Source organism: Pristiophorus japonicus, unplaced genomic scaffold, assembly GCF_044704955.1.
Source record: "Pristiophorus japonicus isolate sPriJap1 unplaced genomic scaffold, sPriJap1.hap1 HAP1_SCAFFOLD_1133, whole genome shotgun sequence".
Taxonomy (NCBI): Eukaryota; Metazoa; Chordata; class Chondrichthyes; family Pristiophoridae; genus Pristiophorus; species Pristiophorus japonicus.
In genome coordinates this window covers 1-22,873 of record NW_027250792.1, presented here as the reverse complement: position 1 = coordinate 22,873, position 22,873 = coordinate 1, and the positions used below count along the sequence as shown (strand labels likewise).

The 22,873-nt window shown below is 63.4% G+C and overlaps 1 protein-coding gene across 2 annotated transcripts; it reads left to right on the top strand.

Annotated features, from left to right (window-relative positions):
* The first annotated feature begins 345 nt into the window (after positions 1-345).
* On the top strand, positions 346-22,213 carry LOC139241812 (Golgi-associated RAB2 interactor protein 3-like). Of its 2 annotated transcripts, none has more exons than XM_070870090.1 (4): positions 346-599; positions 5,115-5,280; positions 6,924-7,153; positions 21,874-22,213. In XM_070870090.1, the coding sequence occupies exons 1-4, from the start codon at positions 523-525 to the stop codon at positions 22,082-22,084; spliced, it is 684 nt and encodes a 227-aa protein (XP_070726191.1). In that variant the 5' UTR covers positions 346-522; the 3' UTR covers positions 22,085-22,213. The 2 variants fall into 2 exon arrangements, with proteins under 2 accessions (XP_070726191.1, XP_070726192.1); XM_070870091.1 differs by lacking the exon at positions 346-599 and adding an exon at positions 679-757.
* The last annotated feature ends 660 nt before the right edge of the window (positions 22,214-22,873 follow it).

The window sequence follows — 22,873 nt, the reverse complement described above, 5'->3', positions numbered from 1 at the left end:
GGAGGGTCAGGGTGCTGGGGACAGTCAGGGTGCAGGGGACAGTCATGGTGCTGGGGGCAGGAGGGTCAGGGTGCTGGGGCAGGATGGTCAGGGTGCTGGGGGCAGTCAGGGTGCAGGGGACAGGAGGGTCAGGGTGCTGGGGCAGTCAGGGCGCTGGGGGCAGGAGGGTCAGGGTGCTGGGGCAGTCAGGGTGCTGGAGCAGGAGGGTCCAGGGTGCTGGGGCAGTCAGGGTCAGGGTGCTGGGGCAGGAGAGTCAGGGTGCTGGGGACAGGAGGGTCAGGGTGCTGGGGCAGGAGGGTCAGGGTGCTGGGGCAGGAGGGTCAGGGTGCTGGGGACAGGAGGGTCAGGGTGCTGGTGCTGGGGCAGCAGAGGGGATCTGAGAGGATTCATGCTTCAAAGATTTATTAAATAATTCAGAGATATATCCGGAAACAAAGGCAATAATTGGAGGGGAAACCAGATAGACCAATGGGTTGATGTTCCAGTGGGGGACATTTACACCAATCCCGATTTCGAGCAGAGATGGAGTGGTTCAGGGGACCCGGGGACCCGGGACCTGGGGCTCCGGCCGGTGAGCGGTTTGTTGCGGTGGAACTCCGGTAAGACCAGACCCTTTGTTCGCGAACAGAGCCGCCGGCCTCGGGCTGACATCAGCCGCTGCCGCAGTGAGTAATGCGGCGGGCCGCTCACACACTCGCAAAGTTTTAATGCCCGGTCAGACCCCAGCAGAGGACAAACTCACAGAGACTCGACTCTGGTAAAAGCGGCGGGAGATTGACCGGGACCCGGGCTAGTGAGGGGGGTCTGTACCCCGGGGACACAGGTTGTGGGGGTCTGTACCCCGGGGACACGGGTTGTGGGGGGTCTGTACCCCGGGGACACGGGTTGTGGGGGGTCTGTACCCCGGGGACACAGGTTGTGGGGGTCTGTATCCCGGGGACACGGGTTGTGGGGGGTCTGTACCCCGGGGACACAGGTTGTGGGGGTCTGTATCCCGGGGACACGGGTTGTGGGGTCTGTACCCCGGGGACACGGGTTGTGGGGGGTCTGTACCCCGGGGACACGGGTTGTGGGGGTCTGTACCCCGGGGACACGGGTTGTGGGGGGTCTGTACCCCGGGGACACAGGTTGTGGGGGTCTGTATCCCGGGGACACGGGTTGTGGGGGGTCTGTACCCCGGGGACACAGGTTGTGGGGGTCTGTATCCCGGGGACACGGGTTGTGGGGTCTGTACCCCGGGGACATGGGTTGTGGGGTCTGTACCCCGGGGACATGGGTTGTGGGGTCTGTACCCGGGGACACGGGTTGTGGGGGGTCTGTACCCCGGGGACATGGGTTGTGGGGTCTGTACCCAGGGACACGGGTTGTGGGGGGTCTGTACCCCGGGGACACGGGTTGTGGGGGGTCTGTACCCCGGGGACACGGGTTGTGGGGGTCTGTACCCCGGGGACACGGGTTGTGGGGGGTCTGTACCCCGGGGACACGGGTTGTGGGGTCTGTATCCCGGGGACACGGGTTGTGGGGTCTGTACCCCGGGGACACAGGTTGTGGGGGGTCTGTACCCCGGGGACACGGGTTGTGGGGTCTGTATCCCAGGGACACGGGTTGTGGGGTCTGTACCCCGGGGACACAGGTTGTGGGGGGTCTGTACCCCGGGGACACGGGTTGTGGGGTCTGTATCCCGGGGACACGGGTTGTGGGGTCTGTACCCCGGGGACACGGGTTGTGGGGTCTGTACCCCGGGGACACAGGTTGGAGGGGGTCTGTACCCCAGAGACACGGGTTGGGGGGTCTGTACCCCGGGGACACAGGTTGGAGGGGGTCTGTACCCCAGGGACACGGGTTGGAGGGGGTCTGTACCCCAGGGACACGGGTTGGAGGGGGTCTGTACCCCAGGGACACGGGTTGGGGGGTCTGTATCCCGGGGACACGGGTTGTGGGGTCTGTACCCCGGGGACACAGGTTGTGGGGGGTCTGTACCCCGGGGACACGGGTTGTGGGGTCTGTATCCCGGGGACACGGGTTGTGGGGTCTGTACCCCGGGGACACGGGTTGTGGGGTCTGTACCCCGGGGACACAGGTTGGAGGGGGTCTGTACCCCAGAGACACGGGTTGGGGGGTCTGTACCCCAGGGACACAGGTTGGAGGGGGTCTGTACCCCAGGGACACGGGTTGGAGGGTGTCTGTACCCCGGGGACACAGGTTGGAGGGGGTCTGTACCCCAGGGACACGGGTTGGGGGGGTCTGTACCCCGGGGACACAGGTTGGAGGGGGTCTGTACCCCGGGGACACGGGTTGGGGGGTCTGTACCCCAGGGACACGGGTTGGGGGGTCTGTACCCCGGTGACACAGGTTGGAGGGGGTCTGTACCCCGGGGACACAGGTTGGAGGGTGTCTGTACCCCAGGGACACGGGTTGGGGGGGTCTGTACCCCGGGGACACAGGTTGGAGGGGGTCTGTACCCCTGGGACACGGGTTGGGGGGTCTGTACCCCGGGGACACGCGTTGGGGGAAGTCTGTACCCCGGGGACACAGGTTGGAGGGGGGCCTGTACCCCGGGGACACAGGTTGGAGGGGGGTCTGTACCCCGGGGACACGCGTTGGGGGGAGTCTGTACCCCGGGGACACAGGTTGGAGGGGGGCCTGTACCCCGGGGACACAGGTTGGAGGGGGGTCTGTACCCCGGGGACACGGTTTGGGGGGCCTGTACCCGGGTTGAACATAAGAAATGGGAGCAGGACCTATATGGATCTCGAGCAGCTCCGCCATTCAATAAGATCAGGGTTGATCTGATCCTGGCCTCAACTCCACTTCCCTGCCCGCTCCCCATAACCCTTGACTAAAATCTGTCTATCTCCCCCTTAAATATATTCAATGTCCCAGCCTCCACAGCTCTCTGGGGCAGAGAATTCCACAGATTCACCCCCCTCTGAGAGAAGAAATTCCTCCTCATCTCCGTTCTAAACGGTCGACCCCTTATTCTGAGACCATGCCCCCTAGTTCTAGATTCCCCCACGTGGGGAAACACCCTCTCTGCATCTACCTTGTCAAACCTCCTCAGAATCTTATACGTTTCAATAAGATCACCTCTCATTCTTCTAAACTCCAATGGGTACAGGCCCAACCTGCTCAACCTTTCCTCATAAGACAACCCCTTCATCTCAGGAATCAACCGAGTGAACCTTCTCTGAACTGCCTCCAATGTAAGTATATCCTTCCTTAAATACCGAGATCAAAACTGTACGCAGTACTCCAGGTGTGGCCTCACCAATACCCTGTACAGTTGGAGCAGGACTTCTCTGCTTTTATACTCTCTCCCCCTTGCAATAAAGGCCAACATTCCATTTGCCTTCCTGATCACTTGCTGTACCTGTATACTAACTTTTTGTGTTTCATGTACAAGGACTCCCAGATCCATCTGTACGGCAGCTTTTTGTAATCTCTCCATTTAAATAATAATTTGCTTTTTTATTTTTCCTGCCAAAGTGGATAACCTCACACTTTTCCATATTATCTCCATCTGCCAAATGTTTGCCCACTCACTTAGTCTGTCTATATCCCTTTGTAGATTCTTTGTGTCCTCCTCACAATTTGCTTTCCCATCCATCTTTGTATCGTCAGCAAATCTGGCTACATTACACTCTGTCTCTTCATCCAAGTCATTAATATAAACAGCACTGATCCCTGTGGCACCCAACTAGTTATAGTTTGCCAATCTGAAAATTACTCGTTTATTCTGAGTCTCTGTTTTCTGTTAGTTAGCCAATCCACTATCCATGCTAATATATTAGCCCCAACCCCGTGAACTTTTATCTTGTGCAGTAACCTTTTATGTGACACCTTATCGATTGCTTTCTGGAAATCCAAATACACCACATCCACTGGTTCCCCTGTATCCACTCTGCTTGTTACATCCCCAAAGAACTCCAGCAAATTTGTCAAACATGATTTTCCCTTTCATAAAACTATGCTGACTCTGCCTGACTGCATTATGATTTTCTAAATGTCCTGCTACTGCTTCCTTAATAATGGACTCCAACATTTTCCCAGTGACAGATGTTAGGCTAACCGGTCTATAGTTTCCTGCTTTCTGTCTCCCCCCTTCCTTAAATAGGGGTGTTACATTTGTGGTTTTCCAATCCGCTGGGACCTCTCCAGAATCCAAGGAATTTTGGTCGATTACAACCAATGCATCCACCTCTTTTAACACCCTAGGATGCAGGCCATCAGGTCCAGGGTCCTTTAGTCCTATTAGTTTGCTCCAGTGACAGTGATCCTGCCAATAGCCCCTGGATTATCCACTAACTGGATGCGTTTAGTGTCCTCTACCATGAAGACCGATACAAAATATTTGTTCAAAGTCTTTGCCATTTCAGTTTCCCATCATTAATTCTCCAGTCTCATCCTCTAAGGAACCATCGTTTACTTTAGCTCCAAGCTTCCTTTTTCTATACCTGTAGAATCTCTTCCTGTCTGTTTGTACCCCGGGGTTGGGGGGTTTGTACCCCGGGTTGGGGGGTCTGTACCCCAGGGTCCCGGGGTCGGGGGGGTCTGTACCCCGGGGTCCCGGAATTGGGGGGGTCTGTACCCCGGGGTCCTGGGTTGGGGGGTCTGTACCCCGGGGTTGGGGGGTCTGTACCCTGGGTTGGGGGGTCTGTACCCCGGGGTCCCAGGGTTGGGGGATCTGTGTCCCGGGGTTGGGGGGTCTGTACCCCGGGGTCCTGGGTTGGGGGGTCTGTACCCCGGGGTCCTGGGTTGGGGGTCTGTACCCCAGGGTTGGGGGGTCTGTACCCTGGGTTGGGGGGTCTGTACCCCGGGGTCCCGGGGTTGGGGGTCTGTACCCCGGGGTTGGGGGGTCTGTACCCTGGGTTTGGGGGTCTGTACCCTGGGGTTGGGGGGGTCTGTATCCCGGGTTGGGGGGCTCTGTACCCCTGGGTTGGGGGGTCTGTACCCTGGGGTTGGGGGTTTGTACCCCGGGGTCCCGGATTGGGGGGGTGTACCCCCGGTAGGGCACACCGGGGTTAATTTGGGAAGATACAATGTTTTCATTCTACATTAAACATTTATTTAGAAACATTAACTGTGTATTGATACTAATTTCCGTTTTTGTACAGTTCTGAAAAGGCCACACTCAATATCAGATCCTACTTGTTTTACAACCTTCTCGAGGATATTGGGGCCCTGCCGACCTCATGTGCAGGAGAAATGCAACAACATCTCTACAATGGCGATTATTCACTGTTTAAAAATGCACCGATCTTTGAAAGCAATTTTACACAGGTGAAGTAATACCTCCATCACTGGCCCGTCTGCTGCTCAGAGTGAGCAGCGTAACAAAGCCGGCAGATTAACCGTCCCCTCCTTTCCCCATCGCTGTTGCCTGACCGCCCATTGTGTCAGCCTTGGCTCAGTGAGCGCTGCACTGTCGGAGGGGCAGTACTGAGGGAGTGCCGCAGAGGGGCAGTACTGACAGTACTGAGGGAGTGCTGCACTGTCGGAGGGGCAGTACTGAGAGAGTGCCGCACTGTCGGAGGGTACTGAGGGAGCGCCGCACTGTCGGAGGGGCAGGACTGAGGGAGCGCCGCACTGTCGGAGGGGCAGTACTGAGGGAGCGCTGCACTGTCGGAGGGGCAGTACTGAGGGAGCGCTGCACTGTCGGAGGGGCAGTACTGAGGGAGCGCCGCACTGTCGGAGGGGCAGTACTGAGAGAGCCCCGCACTGTCGGAGGGGCAGTACTGAGGGCGTGCCGCACTGTCGGAGGGGCAGTACTGAGGGAGTACTGCACTGTTGGAGGGGCAGTACTGAGGGAGGGGCAGTACTGAGGGAGTGCTGCACTGTTGGAGGGGCAGTACTGAGGGAGGGGCAGTACTGAGGGAGTGCTGCACTGTTGGAGGGGCAGTACTGAGGGAGTGCTGCACTGTTGGAGGGGCAGTACTGTGGGAGTGCCGCACTGTCGGAGGGGCAGTACTGAGGAAGCGCTGCACTGTCGGAGGGGCAGTACTGAGGGAGTGCCGCACTGTCGGAGGGGTGGTACTGAGGGAGCGCAGCACTGTCGGAGGGGCAGTACTGAGGGAGTGCCACACTGTCGGTGGGGCAGTACTGAGAGAGCACCGCACTGTCGGAGGGGCGGTACTGAGGGAGCGCCGCACTGTCGGAGGGGCAGTACTGAGGGAGTGCCGCACTGTCGGAGGGGCGGTACTGAGGGAGCGCCGCACTGTCGGAGGGGCGGTACTGAGGGAGTGCCGCACTGTCAGAGGGACGGTACTGAAGGAGTGCCGCACTGTCGGAGGGGCAGTACTGAGGGAGTGCCACACTGTTGGAGGTTCCATCTTTTGGATGAGATATTAAACCGAGGGACTGTCTTCCCTCTCGGGTGGATGTAAAGGATCCTGTGGCACAGTTTGAAGAAGAGCAGAGGAGTTCTCCCGATTTTGTGACCATCTCAACCAACATCAGTAAAATCTGTGGGAGCTTGCTGTGCGCAAATTGGCTACCACGTTTCCTACATTACACGAAGGTTCCTTACAGGTAGCAGACTGAGGTGACTTCCACTGCACAGGATTTGAATCAATGCCTCACCCCTGCATTCATAGCTAGAACTTTCACATTATTCATTTACTGACTGACGATTGAAATGATAGATATCCCACAGGTCCCACATAGAACCACAGGGGCTTACTGGCGCATTTTGATTGTCTTCACTCATTTTATATTTCCCAACAACCTTCTCCCTGAAGTGATTGTAATCCCATTTACTGCAAGCACAAACTGATTGTGAAAATTTACTTTGCAAAATAAAACAATATTCGTCTAAATATCAAGTCATGATAAAATTCAGTCATTCGTTGTGTTTGAAGCGTTTGGAAATATTTCTGAAGTCGGAGCTGCTATATAAGCCCAAATGTCTCTTTTTATAATTGCAGGTGAGTAAGAAGGGTCATGTGAGTGACATCCATCATCGAGTTACCATGGTGACGATAGGCGTGTCCTCCACCGACCCCACCCTCTACATTCCAGATGTTTTGCTGATTGCCCAACCCAGTGAGAGACAGAAACAGCTGCAGCTACAGATCTTCAACAGGAAGCCAAGTGAGCACCTCAGCCCCGAGGGCCCCCTCCCGGCTGGACCCTACACCCCTCTGCAACTCCTCAGGTAAGGGCTGCCCTCGCTGCTGATTGTCAGCTGACCATTTCAAACCAAAGGTTTCTCTCACAAAATGTTTTCCAAAATGAATATTCCATTTAATCCAAAAAAGGAATAAGGCCTCACTTTTACAGGATCGCAATCTTTTGTCATCAAAACAGTCCGAGCCCATTGGACAAGATGGCCTCACAACCGACCCAACTTCGTATTGGTTAGTGATTGACCCCGGGACCGCCCATTGACCCCGGGACCGCCCATTGACCCCGGGACCGCCCATTGACCCCCAGGACCGCCCATTGACCCCCAGGACCGCCCATTGACCCCCAGGACCGCCCATTGACCCCAGGACCGCACATTGACCCCAGGACCGCACATTGACCCCTGGAACCGCCCATTGACCCCGGGACCGCCCATTGATCCCCAGGACCGCCCATTGACCCCCAGGACCGCCCATTGACCCAGGACCGCCCATTGACCCAGGACCGCACATTGACCCCGGGACCGCCCATTGATCCCCAGGACCGCCCATTGACCCCCAGGACCGCCCATTGACCCCGGGATCGCACATTGACCCCGGGACCGCCCATTGACCCCTGGAACCGCCCATTGACCCCTGGGACGAGCATTGACCCCGGGACCGCCTGTGGACCCCCGGGACCGCCCATTGACCCCCAGGACCGCCCATTGACCCCTGGAACCGCCCATTGACCCTCGGGACCGCCCATTGACCCCCAGGACCGCCCATTGACCCCCCAGGACCGCCCATTGATCCCCGGGACCGCCCATTGACCCTCGGGACCGCCTATTGACCCCCAGGACCGCCCATTGACCCCGGGACCGCCCATTGACCCCGGGACCGCCTATTGACCCCCAGGACCGCCCATTGACCCCTGGAACCGCCCATTGACCCTCGGGACCGCCCATTGACCCCCAGGACCGCCCATTGATCCCCAGGACTGCCCATTGACCCCGGGACCGCCCATTGACCCCAGGACCGCCCATTGACCCCGGAACCGCCCATTGACCCTCGGGACCGCCTATTGACCCCCAGGACTGCCCATTGACCCCGGGACCGCACATTGACCCCGGGACCGCCCATTGACCCCGGAACCGCCCATTGACCCCCAGGACCGCCCTTTGACCCCAGGACCGCCCATTGACCCCGGGACCGCCCATTGACCCCCGGGGCCGAGCATTGACCCCGGGACCGCCCATTGACCCTCAGGACCGCCCATTGACCCCCAGGACCGCCCCCCTGGGACCGCCCATTGACCCCCAGGACCGCCCATTGACCCCCAGGACCACCCATTGGCCCCCGGAACCGCCCATTGACCCCCGGGACCGAGCATTAACCCCGGGACCGCCCATTGACCCTCAGGACCGCCCATTGACCCCCAGGACCGCCCATTGACTCCTGGGACCACCCATTGACCCCCGGGACCGAGCATTGACCCCCAGGACCGCCCATTGACCCCGGGACCGCCCATTGACCCCTGGAATCGAGCATTGAACCCGGGACCGCCCAGTGACCCCCGGGACCGAGCATTGACCCCTGGGACCTCCCATTGACCCCCGGGACCGAGCATTGACCCCTGGAACCGCCCATTGACCCCCAGGAGCGCCCATTGACCCCCGGAACTGCCCATTGACCCTGGGACCGTGGATTGACCCCCGGGACCAAGCATTGACCCCGAGACCGAGCATTGATCCCGGGACCGAGCATTGACCCCCAGGAACGAGCATTGATCTCCGGGACCGAGCATTGACCTCCGGGACCGAGCAATGACCCCCGGGACCGAGCATTGACCCCCGGGACCGAGCATTGACCCCCGGGACCGAGCATTGACCCCGGGGCCGCTCATTGACCCCCGGGACCGAGCATTGAACCCGGGACCGCCCATTGACCCCGGGACCGAGCATTGACCCCGGGACCGCTCATTGACCCCCAGGACCGGGCATTGACCCCCAGGACCACCCATTGGCCCCTGGAACCGCCCATTGAACCCCGGGACCGAGCATTGACCCCGGGACCGCCCATTGACCCTCAGGACCGCCCATTGACCCCCAGGACCGCCCATTGACTCCCGGGACCGCCCATTGACCCCCGGGACCGAGCATTGACCCCCAGGACCGCCCATTGACCCCGGGACCGCCCATTGACCCCTGGAATCGAGCATTGAACCCGGGACCGACCAGTGACCCCGGGACCGAGCATTGACCCCGGGACCGCCCATTGACCCCCAGGACCGAGCATTGACCCCGGGACTGAACATTGACCCCGGGACCGCCCATTGACCCCCTGGATTGAGCATTGACCCCCCGGGACCGAGCATTGACCCCGGGACCGCCCATTGACCCCAGGGACCGAGCATCGACCCCAGGACCGCCCATTGACCCCGGGAACGAGCATTGACCCCCGGAACCGCCCATTGACCCCGGGGCCGAGCATTGACCCCCGGAACCGCCCATTGACCCCGGGACCGAGCATTGACCCCCGGGACCGAGTATTGACCCCGGGGCCGCCCATTGACCCCCAGAACCGAGCATTGACCCCGGGACCGAGCATTGACCCCGGGACCGAGCATTGACCCCCGGGACCGAGCATTGACCCCCTGGACCGCCCATTGACCCCGGGACCACCCATTGACCCCTGGAACCGAGCATTGACCCCCAGGACCGCCCATTGACCCCGGGACCGCCCATTGACCCCCGGGGCCGAGCATTAACCCCGGGACCACCCATTGACCCCCGGGACCGAGCATTGATCCCTGGAACCGACCATAGATCCCGGGACTGCCCATTGACCCCCGGGACCGAGCATTGACCCCTGGGACCGAGCATTGACCCCCGGGACCGAGCATTGACCCCCGGAACCGCCCATTGACCCCCGGGACCGCCCATTGACGCCTGGAACCGCCCATTGACCCCGGGACTGAGCATTGACCCCCGGGACCGAGCATTGACCCCAGGACCGCCCATTGACCCCGGGACCGAGCATTGACCCCCAGGACCGAGCATTGACCCCCGGACCGAGCATTGACCCCGGGGCCGAGCATTGACCCAGGGGCCGCCCATTGACCCCGATACCGAGCATTGACCCCGGGACCGAGCAATGACCCCCGGGACCGAGCATTGACCCCGGGGCCGCCCATTGACCCCCGGGACCGAGCATTGACCCCCGGGACCGAGCATTGACCCCAGGGACCGAGCATTGACCCCAGGACCGCCCATTGACCCCGGGAACGAGCATTGACCCCCGGAACCGCCCATTGACCCTGGGGCCAAGCATTGACCCCCGGAACCGCCCATTGACCCCGGGACCGAGCATTGACCCCCGGGACCGAGTATTGACCCCGGGGCCGCCCATTGACCCCGGGGCCGCCCATTGACCCCCAGAACCGAGCATTGACCCCGGGACCGAGCATTGACCCCGGGACCGAGCATTAACCCCCGGGACCGAGCATTGACCCCCGGGACCGCCCATTGACCCCGGGACCACCCATTGACCCCTGGAACCGAGCATTGACCCCCAGGACCGCCCATTGACCCCTGGACCGCCCATTGACCCCCGGGGCCGAGCATTGACCCCGGGACCACCCATTGACCCCCGGGACCGAGCATTGACCCCTGGAACCGGCCATTGACCCCGGGACTGCCCATTGACCCCCGGGACCGAGCATTGACCCCTGGGACCTCCCATTGACCCCCGGGACCGAGCATTGACCCCCGGAACCGCCCATTGACCCCCGGGACCGCCCATTGACGCCTGGAACCGCCCATTGACCCCGGGACCGAGCATTGACCCCCGGGACCGAGCATTGACCCCAGGACCACCCATTGACCCCGGGACCGAGCATTGACCCCCGGGACCGAGCATTGACCCCCGGACCGAGCATTGACCCCGGGGCCGAGCATTGACCCAGGGGCCGCTCATTGACCCCGGGGCTGAGCATTGACCCTGGGACCGCCCATTGACCCCCGGGACCGAGCATTGACCCCGGGACCGAGCATTGACCCCCGGGACCGAGCATTGACCCCCGGGACCGCCCATTGACCCCCGGGACCGAGCATTGACCCCCGGGACCGAGCATTGACCCCCGGGACCGAGCATTGACCCCCGGGACCGAACATTGACCCCGGGACCGAACATTGACCCCGATACCGAGCAATGACCCCCGGGACCGAGCATTGACCCCCAGGACCGCCCATTGACCCCGGGACCGCCCATTGACCCCTGGAATCGAGCATTGAACCCGGGACCGCCCAGTGACCCCCGGGACCGAGCATTGACCCCTGGGACTTCCCATTGACCCCCGGGACCGAGCATTGACCCCTGGAACCGCCCATTGACCCCCCAGGAGCGCCCATTGACCCCCGGAACCGCCCATTGACCCTGGGACCGTGGATTGACCCCCGGGACCGAGCATTGACCCCGGGACCGAGCATTGATCTCCGGGACCGAGCATTGACCTCCGGGACCGAGCATTGATCTCCGGGACCGAGCATTGACCTCCGGGACCGAGCATTGACCCCCGGGACCGAGCATTGACCCCCGGGACCGAGCATTGACCCCGGGACCGAGCATTGACCCCGGGGCCGCCCATTGACCCCCGGGACCGAGCATTGAACCCGGGACCGCCCATTGACCCCGGGACCGAGCATTGACCCCGGGACCGCCCATTGACCCCCAGGACCGGGCATTGACCCCCAGGACCAACCATTGGCCCCTGGAACCGCCCATTGACCCCGGGGCCGCCCATTGACCCCAGGGACCGAGCATTGACCCCAGGACCGCCCATTGACCCCGGGAACGAACATTGACCCCCGGAACCGCCCATTGACCCCGGGGCCGAGCATTGACCCCCGGAACCGCCCATTGACCCCGGGACCGAGCATTGACCCCCGGGACCGAGTATTGACCCCGGGGCCGCCCATTGACCCCCAGAACCGAGCATTGACCCCCGGGACCGAGCATTGACCCCCGGGACCGAGCATTGACCCCCGGGACCGAGCATTGACCCCGGGACCACCCATTGACCCCTGGAACCGAGCATTGACCCCCAGGACCGCCCATTGACCCCGGGACCGCCCAGTGACCCCCGGGACCGAGCATTGACCCCTGGGACCTCCCATTGACCCCCGGGACCGAGCATTGACCCCCGGAACTGCCCATTGACCCTGGGACCGTGGATTGACCCCCGGGACCAAGCATTGACCCCGAGACCGAGCATTGATCCCGGGACCGAGCATTGACCCCCAGGACCGAGCATTGATCTCCGGGACCGAGCATTGACCTCCGGGACCGCCCATTGACCCCCGGGGCCGAGCATTAACCCCGGGACCACCCATTGACCCCCGGGACCGAGCATTGATCCCTGGAACCGACCATAGATCCCGGGACTGCCCATTGACCCCCGGGACCGAGCATTGACCCCTGGGACCGAGCATTGACCCCCGGGACCGAGCATTGACCCCCGGAACCGCCCATTGACCCCCGGGACCGCCCATTGACGCCTGGAACCGCCCATTGACCCCGGGACTGAGCATTGACCCCCGGGACCGAGCATTGACCCCAGGACCGCCCATTGACCCCGGGACCGAGCATTGACCCCAAGGACCGAGCATTGACCCCCGGACCGAGCATTGACCCCGGGGCCGAGCATTGACCCAGGGGCCGCCCATTGACCCCGATACCGAGCATTGACCCCGGGACCGAGCAATGACCCCCGGGACCGAGCATTGACCCCGGGGCCGCCCATTGACCCCGGGGCTGAGCATTGACCCTGGGACCGCCCATTGACCCCCGGGACCGAGCATTGACCCCCGGGACCGAGCATTGACCCCAGGGACCGAGCATTGACCCCAGGACCGCCCATTGACCCCGGGAACGAGCATTGACCCCCGGAACCGCCCATTGACCCTGGGGCCAAGCATTGACCCCCGGAACCGCCCATTGACCCCGGGACCGAGCATTGACCCCCGGGACCGAGTATTGACCCCGGGGCCGCCCATTGACCCCGGGGCCGCCCATTGACCCCCAGAACCGAGCATTGACCCCGGGACCGAGCATTGACCCCGGGACCGAGCATTAACCCCCGGGACCGAGCATTGACCCCCGGGACCGCCCATTGACCCCGGGACCACCCATTGACCCCTGGAACCGAGCATTGACCCCCAGGACCGCCCATTGACCCCTGGACCGCCCATTGACCCCCGGGGCCGAGCATTGACCCCGGGACCACCCATTGACCCCCGGGACCGAGCATTGACCCCTGGAACCGGCCATTGACCCCGGGACTGCCCATTGACCCCCGGGACCGAGCATTGACCCCTGGGACCTCCCATTGACCCCCGGGACCGAGCATTGACCCCCGGAACCGCCCATTGACCCCCGGGACCGCCCATTGACGCCTGGAACCGCCCATTGACCCCGGGACCGAGCATTGACCCCCGGGACCGAGCATTGACCCCAGGACCACCCATTGACCCCGGGACCGAGCATTGACCCCCGGGACCGAGCATTGACCCCCGGACCGAGCATTGACCCCGGGGCCGAGCATTGACCCAGGGGCCGCCCATTGACCCCGATACCGAACATTGACCCCGGGACCGAGCAATGACCCCCGGGACCGAGCATTGACCCCGGGGCCGCTCATTGACCCCGGGGCTGAGCATTGACCCTGGGACCGCCCATTGACCCCCGGGACCGAGCATTGACCCCGGGACCGAGCATTGACCCCCGAGACCGAGCATTGACCCCCGGGACCGAGCATTGACCCCCGGAACCGCCCATTGACCCCCGGGACCGCCCATTGACGCCTGGAACCGCCCATTGACCCCGGGACTGAGCATTGACCCCCGGGACCGAGCATTGACCCCAGGACCGCCCATTGACCCCGGGACCGAGCATTGACCCCCAGGACCGAGCATTGACCCCCGGACCGAGCATTGACCCCGGGGCCGAGCATTGACCCAGGGGCCGCCCATTGACCCCGATACCGAGCATTGACCCCGGGACCGAGCAATGACCCCCGGGACCGAGCATTGACCCCGGGGCCGCCCATTGACCCCGGGGCTGAGCATTGACCCTGGGACCGCCCATTGACCCCCGGGACCGAGCATTGACCCCCGGGACCGAGCATTGACCCCAGGGACCGAGCATTGACCCCAGGACCGCCCATTGACCCCGGGAACGAGCATTGACCCCCGGAACCGCCCATTGACCCTGGGGCCAAGCATTGACCCCCGGAACCGCCCATTGACCCCGGGACCGAGCATTGACCCCCGGGACCGAGTATTGACCCCGGGGCCGCCCATTGACCCCGGGGCCGCCCATTGACCCCCAGAACCGAGCATTGACCCCGGGACCGAGCATTGACCCCGGGACCGAGCATTAACCCCCGGGACCGAGCATTGACCCCCGGGACCGCCCATTGACCCCGGGACCACCCATTGACCCCTGGAACCGAGCATTGACCCCCAGGACCGCCCATTGACCCCTGGACCGCCCATTGACCCCCGGGGCCGAGCATTGACCCCGGGACCACCCATTGACCCCCGGGACCGAGCATTGACCCCTGGAACCGGCCATTGACCCCGGGACTGCCCATTGACCCCCGGGACCGAGCATTGACCCCTGGGACCTCCCATTGACCCCCGGGACCGAGCATTGACCCCCGGAACCGCCCATTGACCCCCGGGACCGCCCATTGACGCCTGGAACCGCCCATTGACCCCGGGACCGAGCATTGACCCCCGGGACCGAGCATTGACCCCAGGACCACCCATTGACCCCGGGACCGAGCATTGACCCCCGGGACCGAGCATTGACCCCCGGACCGAGCATTGACCCCGGGGCCGAGCATTGACCCAGGGGCCGCCCATTGACCCCGATACCGAACATTGACCCCGGGACCGAGCAATGACCCCCGGGACCGAGCATTGACCCCGGGGCCGCTCATTGACCCCGGGGCTGAGCATTGACCCTGGGACCGCCCATTGACCCCCGGGACCGAGCATTGACCCCGGGACCGAGCATTGACCCCCGGGACCGAGCATTGACCCCCGGGACCGAACATTGACCCCGGGACCGAACATTGACCCCGATACCGAGCAATGACCCCCGGGACCGAGCATTGACCCCCAGGACCGCCCATTGACCCCGGGACCGCCCATTGACCCCTGGAATCGAGCATTGAACCCGGGACCGCCCAGTGACCCCCGGGACCGAGCATTGACCCCTGGGACTTCCCATTGACCCCCGGGACCGAGCATTGACCCCTGGAACCGCCCATTGACCCCCAGGAGCGCCCATTGACCCCCGGAACCGCCCATTGACCCTGGGACCGTGGATTGACCCCCGGGACCGAGCATTGACCCCGGGACCGAGCATTGATCTCCGGGACCGAGCATTGACCTCCGGGACCGAGCATTGATCTCCGGGACCGAGCATTGACCTCCGGGACCGAGCATTGACCCCCGGGACCGAGCATTGACCCCCGGGACCGAGCATTGACCCCCGGGACCGAGCATTGACCCCGGGACCGAGCATTGACCCCGGGGCCGCCCATTGACCCCCGGGACCGAGCATTGAACCCGGGACCGCCCATTGACCCCGGGACCGAGCATTGACCCCGGGACCGCCCATTGACCCCCAGGACCGGGCATTGACCCCCAGGACCAACCATTGGCCCCTGGAACGAACATTGACCCCCGGAACCGCCCATTGACCCCGGGGCCGAGCATTGACCCCCGGAACCGCCCATTGACCCCGGGACCGAGCATTGACCCCCGGGACCGAGTATTGACCCCGGGGCCGCCCATTGACCCCCAGAACCGAGCATTGACCCCCGGGACCGAGCATTGACCCCCGGGACCGAGCATTGACCCCCGGGACCGAGCATTGACCCCGGGACCACCCATTGACCCCTGGAACCGAGCATTGACCCCCAGGACCGCCCATTGACCCCGGGACCGCCCAGTGACCCCCGGGACCGAGCATTGACCCCTGGGACCTCCCATTGACCCCCGGGACCGAGCATTGACCCCTGGAACCGCCCATTGACCCCCAGGAGCGCCCATTGACCCCCGGAACTGCCCATTGACCCTGGGACCGTGGATTGACCCCCGGGACCAAGCATTGACCCCGAGACCGAGCATTGATCCCGGGACCGAGCATTGACCCCCAGGACCGAGCATTGATCTCCGGGACCGAGCATTGACCTCCGGGACCGAGCAATGACCCCCGGGACCGAGCATTGACCCCCGGGACCGAGCATTGACCCCCGGGACCGAGCATTGACCCCGGGGCCGCTCATTGACCCCCGGGACCGAGCATTGAACCCGGGACCGCCCATTGACCCCGGGACCGAGCATTGACCCCGGGACCGCTCATTGACCCCCAGGACCGGGCATTGACCCCCAGGACCACCCATTGGCCCCTGGAACCGCCCATTGAACCCCGGGACCGAGCATTGACCCCGGGACCGCCCATTGACCCTCAGGACCGCCCATTGACCCCCAGGACCGCCCATTGACTCCCGGGACCGCCCATTGACCCCCGGGACCGAGCATTGACCCCCAGGACCGCCCATTGACCCCGGGACCGCCCATTGACCCCTGGAATCGAGCATTGAACCCGGGACCGACCAGTGACCCCGGGACCGAGCATTGACCCCGGGACCGCCCATTGACCCCCAGGACCGAGCATTGACCCCGGGACTGAACATTGACCCCGGGACCGCCCATTGACCCCCTGGATTGAGCATTGACCCCCCGGGACCGAGCATTGACCCCGGGACCGCCCATTGACCCCAGGGACCGAGCATCGACCCCAGGACCGCCCATTGACCCCGGGAACGAGCATTGACCCCCGGAACCGCCCATTGACCCCGGGGCCGAGCATTGACCCCCGGAACCGCCCATTGACCCCGGGACCGAGCATTGACCCCCGGGACCGAGTATTGACCCCGGGGCCGCCCATTGACCCCCAGAACCGAGCATTGACCCCGGGACCGAGCATTGACCCCGGGACCGAGCATTGACCCCCGGGACCGAGCATTGACCCCCGGGACCGCCCATTGACCCCGGGACCACCCATTGACCCCTGGAACCGAGCATTGACCCCCAGGACCGCCCATTGACCCCGGGACCGCCCATTGACCCCCGGGGCCGAGCATTAACCCCGGGACCACCCATTGACCCCCGGGACCGAGCATTGATCCCTGGAACCGACCATAGATCCCGGGACTGCCCATTGACCCCCGGGACCGAGCATTGACCCCTGGGACCGAGCATTGACCCCCGGGACCGAGCATTGACCCCCGGAACCGCCCATTGACCCCCGGGACCGCCCATTGACGCCTGGAACCGCCCATTGACCCCGGGACTGAGCATTGACCCCCGGGACCGAGCATTGACCCCAGGACCGCCCATTGACCCCGGGACCGAGCATTGACCCCCAGGACCGAGCATTGACCCCCGGACCGAGCATTGACCCCGGGGCCGAGCATTGACCCAGGGGCCGCCCATTGACCCCGATACCGAGCATTGACCCCGGGACCGAGCAATGACCCCCGGGACCGAGCATTGACCCCGGGGCCGCCCATTGACCCCGGGGCTGAGCATTGACCCTGGGACCGCCCATTGACTCCCGGGACCGAGCATTGACCCCCGGGTCCGAGCATTGACCCCAGGGACCGAGCATTGACCCCAGGACCGCCCATTGACCCCGGGAACGAGCATTGACCCCCGGAACCGCCCATTGACCCTGGGGCCAAGCATTGACCCCCGGAACCGCCCATTGACCCCGGGACCGAGCATTGACCCCCGGGACCGAGTATTGACCCCGGGGCCGCCCATTGACCCCGGGGCCGCCCATTGACCCCCAGAACCGAGCATTGACCCCGGGACCGAGCATTGACCCCGGGACCGAGCATTAACCCCCGGGACCGAGCATTGACCCCCGGGACCGCCCATTGACCCCGGGACCACCCATTGACCCCTGGAACCGAGCATTGACCCCCAGGACCGCCCATTGACCCCTGGACCGCCCATTGACCCCCGGGGCCGAGCATTGACCCCGGGACCACCCATTGACCCCCGGGACCGAGCATTGACCCCTGGAACCGGCCATTGACCCCGGGACTGCCCATTGACCCCCGGGACCGAGCATTGACCCCTGGGACCTCCCATTGACCCCCGGGACCGAGCATTGACCCCCGGAACCGCCCATTGACCCCCGGGACCGCCCATTGACGCCTGGAACCGCCCATTGACCCCGGGACCGAGCATTGACCCACGGGACCGAGCATTGACCCCAGGACCACCCATTGACCCCGGGACCGAGCATTGACCCCCGGGACCGAGCATTGACCCCCGGACCGAGCATTGACCCCGGGGCCGAGCATTGACCCAGGGGCCGCCCATTGACCCCGATACCGAACATTGACCCCGGGACCGAGCAATGACCCCCGGGACCGAGCATTGACCCCGGGGCCGCTCATTGACCCCGGGGCTGAGCATTGACCCTGGGACCGCCCATTGACCCCCGGGACCGAGCATTGACCCCGGGACCGAGCATTGACCCCCGGGACCGAGCATTGACCCCCGGGACCGCCCATTGACCCCCGGGACCGAGCATTGACCCCCGGGACCGAGCATTGACCCCCGGGACCGAGCATTGACCCCCGGGACCGAACATTGACCCCGGGACCGAACATTGACCCCGATACCGAGCAATGACCCCCGGGACCGAGCATTGACCCCCAGGACCGCCCATTGACCCCGGGACCGCCCATTGACCCCTGGAATCGAGCATTGAACCCGGGACCGCCCAGTGACCCCCGGGACCGAGCATTGACCCCTGGGACTTCCCATTGACCCCCGGGACCGAGCATTGACCCCTGGAACCGCCCATTGACCCCCAGGAGCGCCCATTGACCCCCGGAACCGCCCATTGACCCTGGGACCGTGGATTGACCCCCGGGACCGAGCATTGACCCCGGGACCGAGCATTGATCTCCGGGACCGAGCATTGACCTCCGGGACCGAGCATTGATCTCCGGGACCGAGCATTGACCTCCGGGACCGAGCATTGACCCCCGGGACCGAGCATTGACCCCCGGGACCGAGCATTGACCCCGGGACCGAGCATTGACCCCGGGGCCGCCCATTGACCCCCGGGACCGAGCATTGAACCCGGGACCGCCCATTGACCCCGGGACCGAGCATTGACCCCGGGACCGCCCATTGACCCCCAGGACCGGGCATTGACCCCCAGGACCAACCATTGGCCCCTGGAACCGCCCATTGACCCCGGGGCCGCCCATTGACCCCAGGGACCGAGCATTGACCCCAGGACCGCCCATTGACCCCCGGGACCGAGCATTGACCCCCGGAACCGCCCATTGACCCCGGGGCCGAGCATTGACCCCCGGAACCGCCCATTGACCCCGGGACCGAGCATTGACCCCCGGGACCGAGTATTGACCCCGGGGCCGCCCATTGACCCCCAGAACCGAGCATTGACCCCCGGGACCGAGCATTGACCCCCGGGACCGAGCATTGACCCCGGGACCACCCATTGACCCCTGGAACCGAGCATTGACCCCCAGGACCGCCCATTGACCCCGGGACCGCCCATTGACCCCCGGGGCCGAACATTGACCCCGGGACCACCCATTGACCCCCGGGACCGAGCATTGACCCCTGGAACCGGCCATTGACCCCGGGACTGCCCATTGACCCCCGGGACCGAGCATTGACCCCTGGGACCGAGCATTGACCCCCGGGACCGAGCATTGACCCCCGGAACCGCCCATTGACCCTCGGGACCGCCCATTGACGCCTGGAACCGCCCATTGACCCCGGTACCGAGCATTGACCCCGGGACCGCCCATTGACCCCGGGACCGAGCATTGACCCCCGGGACCGAGCATTGACCCCCGGACCGAGCATTGACCCCGGGGCCAAGCATTGACCCAGGGGCCGCCCATTGACCCCGATACCGAGCATTGACCCCGGGACCGAGCATTGACCCCGGGGCCGCCCATTGACCCCGGGGCTGAGCATTGACCCTGGGACCGCCCATTGACCCCCGGGACCGAGCATTGACCCCGAGACCGAGCATTGACCCCCGGGACCGAGCATTGACCCCCGGGACCGCCCATTGACCCCCGGGACCGAGCATTGACCCCCGGGACCGAGCATTGACCCCCGGGACCGAGCATTGACCCCGGGGCCGAGCATTGACCCCGGGACCGAGCATTGACCCCCGGGACCGCCCATTGACCCCCGGGACCGAGCATTGACCCCCGGGACCGAGCATTGACCCCCGGGACCGAGCATTGACCCCGGGGCCGAGCATTGACCCCGGGACCGAGCATTGACCCCGATACCGAGCAATGACCCCCGGGACCGAGCATTGACCCCCGGGACCGAGCATTGACCCCGGGGCCGCCCATTGACCCCGGGGCTGAGCATTGACCCCCAGAACCGAGCATTGACCCCGGGACCTGCCATTGACCCCGGGACCGCCCATTGACCCTGGGACCGCCCATTGACCCCCGGGACCGAGCATTGACCCCGAGACCGAGCATTGACCCCCGGGACCGAGCATTGACCCCCGGGACCGCCCATTGACCCCCGGGACCGAGCATTGACCCCCGGGACCGAGCATTGACCCCCGGGACCGAGCATTGACCCCGGGGCCGAGCATTGACCCCGGGACCGAGCATTGACCCCCGGGACCGCCCATTGACCCCCGGGACCGAGCATTGACCCCCGGGACCGAGCATTGACCCCGGGACCTGCCATTGACCCCGGGACCGAGCATTGACCCCCGGGACCGAGCATTGACCCCGGGACCTGCCATTGACCCCGGGACCTGCCATTGACCCCGGGACCGCCCATTGACCCCGGGACCGACCATTGACCCCGGGACCGCCCATTGACCCCGGGACCGCCCATTGAACCCCCAGGACCTGCAGGGAGAGGCTGATGCTGAGAGTTTCCTCTTCCATTGGTTCCGGGGGAATCCACTCCGCGTGACCTCGGGCCCACAGCAAGAGCGGCTCCAGTTGGTCTGAAATTGGCGATCTCGTTCGGAAAGGTCAAAGGGTTATTCGTGCTAGAAATGGAAGTGTCCCTGGGGCAGTAGGGGTTAAATGGCCCTGGGGCAGTAGGGGTTAAATCGCCCTGGGGAAGAGGGCGGGGCCAGTGGCAATGACACGGGGAGCTAGAGGGCAGTCCTTGTCGGTGCAACAGGACCCAGTCATCGATTTCTCTCTCTCTACCTACACACCTACACATACACACCTACACACACACACACCTACACATACACACCTACACACACACACACCTACACATACACACCTACACACACACACACCTACACATACACACCTACACACATCTACCTACACACCTACACACACCTATCTATCTACACACCTACACACACACACACCTATCTATCTACACACCTACACACACACACACACCTATCTATCTACACACCTACACACACACACACACCTATCTATCTACACACCTACACACACCTATCTACACACCTACACACACACACACACCTATCTATCTACACACCTACACACACACACACACCTATCTATCTACACACCTACACACACACACACGGCTCGGGGTGGAGATGCAGTTTCTCGTCAATCTTTATATCCCTGTGTTTTTTCCCCTTTGGTTTTCAGACTTTTCCCTCTAAAGTTAACGAAAATATCCATTTATGACGAGAAGAACCACAGACTGCGGCTGAAGCTGGCGACACATCAGTCCTTCTACCTGCAGCTGATTGGCGTGGACCCGAGGTTTGAGGACGAGATGTTCCAGCATTGGGTGAAGCTGGTGCACCACATCTACACACAGGGCGGAGATGCTTGTGCTTTGCCCCGTGTGTTCTGAAGCTGCTTCCCCCACCCCCGACTGTACAGCACCGCAAACCCAGAGCAACTCAGTCTGTCCGACCCTCACATTCAGGGCCACAGACAGATCACAATCTAAACTGGAGTCAACAATTATTAAACAGGAAAAACAAAAATAAAAGTGATTTACAATCTGTGACACTCCAGTGTAAGTTACGTCAGATGGGCGGGGCCTGCGTCAATGTCAAGCCACGTTAGAGGGAAGAGGAAGAGGCTCAGCTCAGTCTGTGCGGCGGGGCTCCACACCGGGGGGGGGTGATGTCATGTGTTTGGGGGAGGGGGGTGATGTCATGTGTTTGGGGGAGGGGGGGGTGATGTCATGTGTTTGGGGGGGTGATGATGTCATGTGTTTGGGGGGGTGATGTCATGTGTTTGGGGGGGGTGATGTTATGTGTTTTGGGGGGTGATGTCATGTGTTTGTGGGGGGGTGATGTCATGTGTTTGGGGGGGTAATGTCATGAGTTTGGGGGAGGGGGGTGATGTCATGTGTTTGGGGGGGTGATGTCATGTGTTTGGGGGGGGTAATGTCATGAGTTTGGGGGAGGGGGGTAATGTCATGAGTTTGGGGGAGGGGGGTGATGTCATGTGTTTGGGGGGGGTTGATGTCATGTGTTTGGGGGGGTAATGTCATGAGTTTGGGGGAGGGGGGGTAATGTCATGAGTTTGGGGGAGGGGGGTGATGTCATGTGTTTGGGGGGGGTTGATGTCATGTGTTTGGGGGGGGGTAATGTCATGAGTTTGGGGGAGGGGGGTAATGTCATGAGTTTGG

Bases quoted from the DNA above. Each gene is read 5' to 3' on its own strand.
- LOC139241812 (XM_070870090.1), top strand. From the start codon at position 523: ATGGAGTGGTTCAGGGGACCCGGGGACCCGGGACCTGGGGCTCCGGCC. The intron at 600-5,114 runs GTAAGACCAGAC...GTTTTTGTACAG, and splicing joins TTTGTTGCGGTGGAACTCCG to TTCTGAAAAGGCCACACTCA. The intron at 5,281-6,923 runs GTGAAGTAATAC...TTATAATTGCAG, and splicing joins TTGAAAGCAATTTTACACAG to GTGAGTAAGAAGGGTCATGT.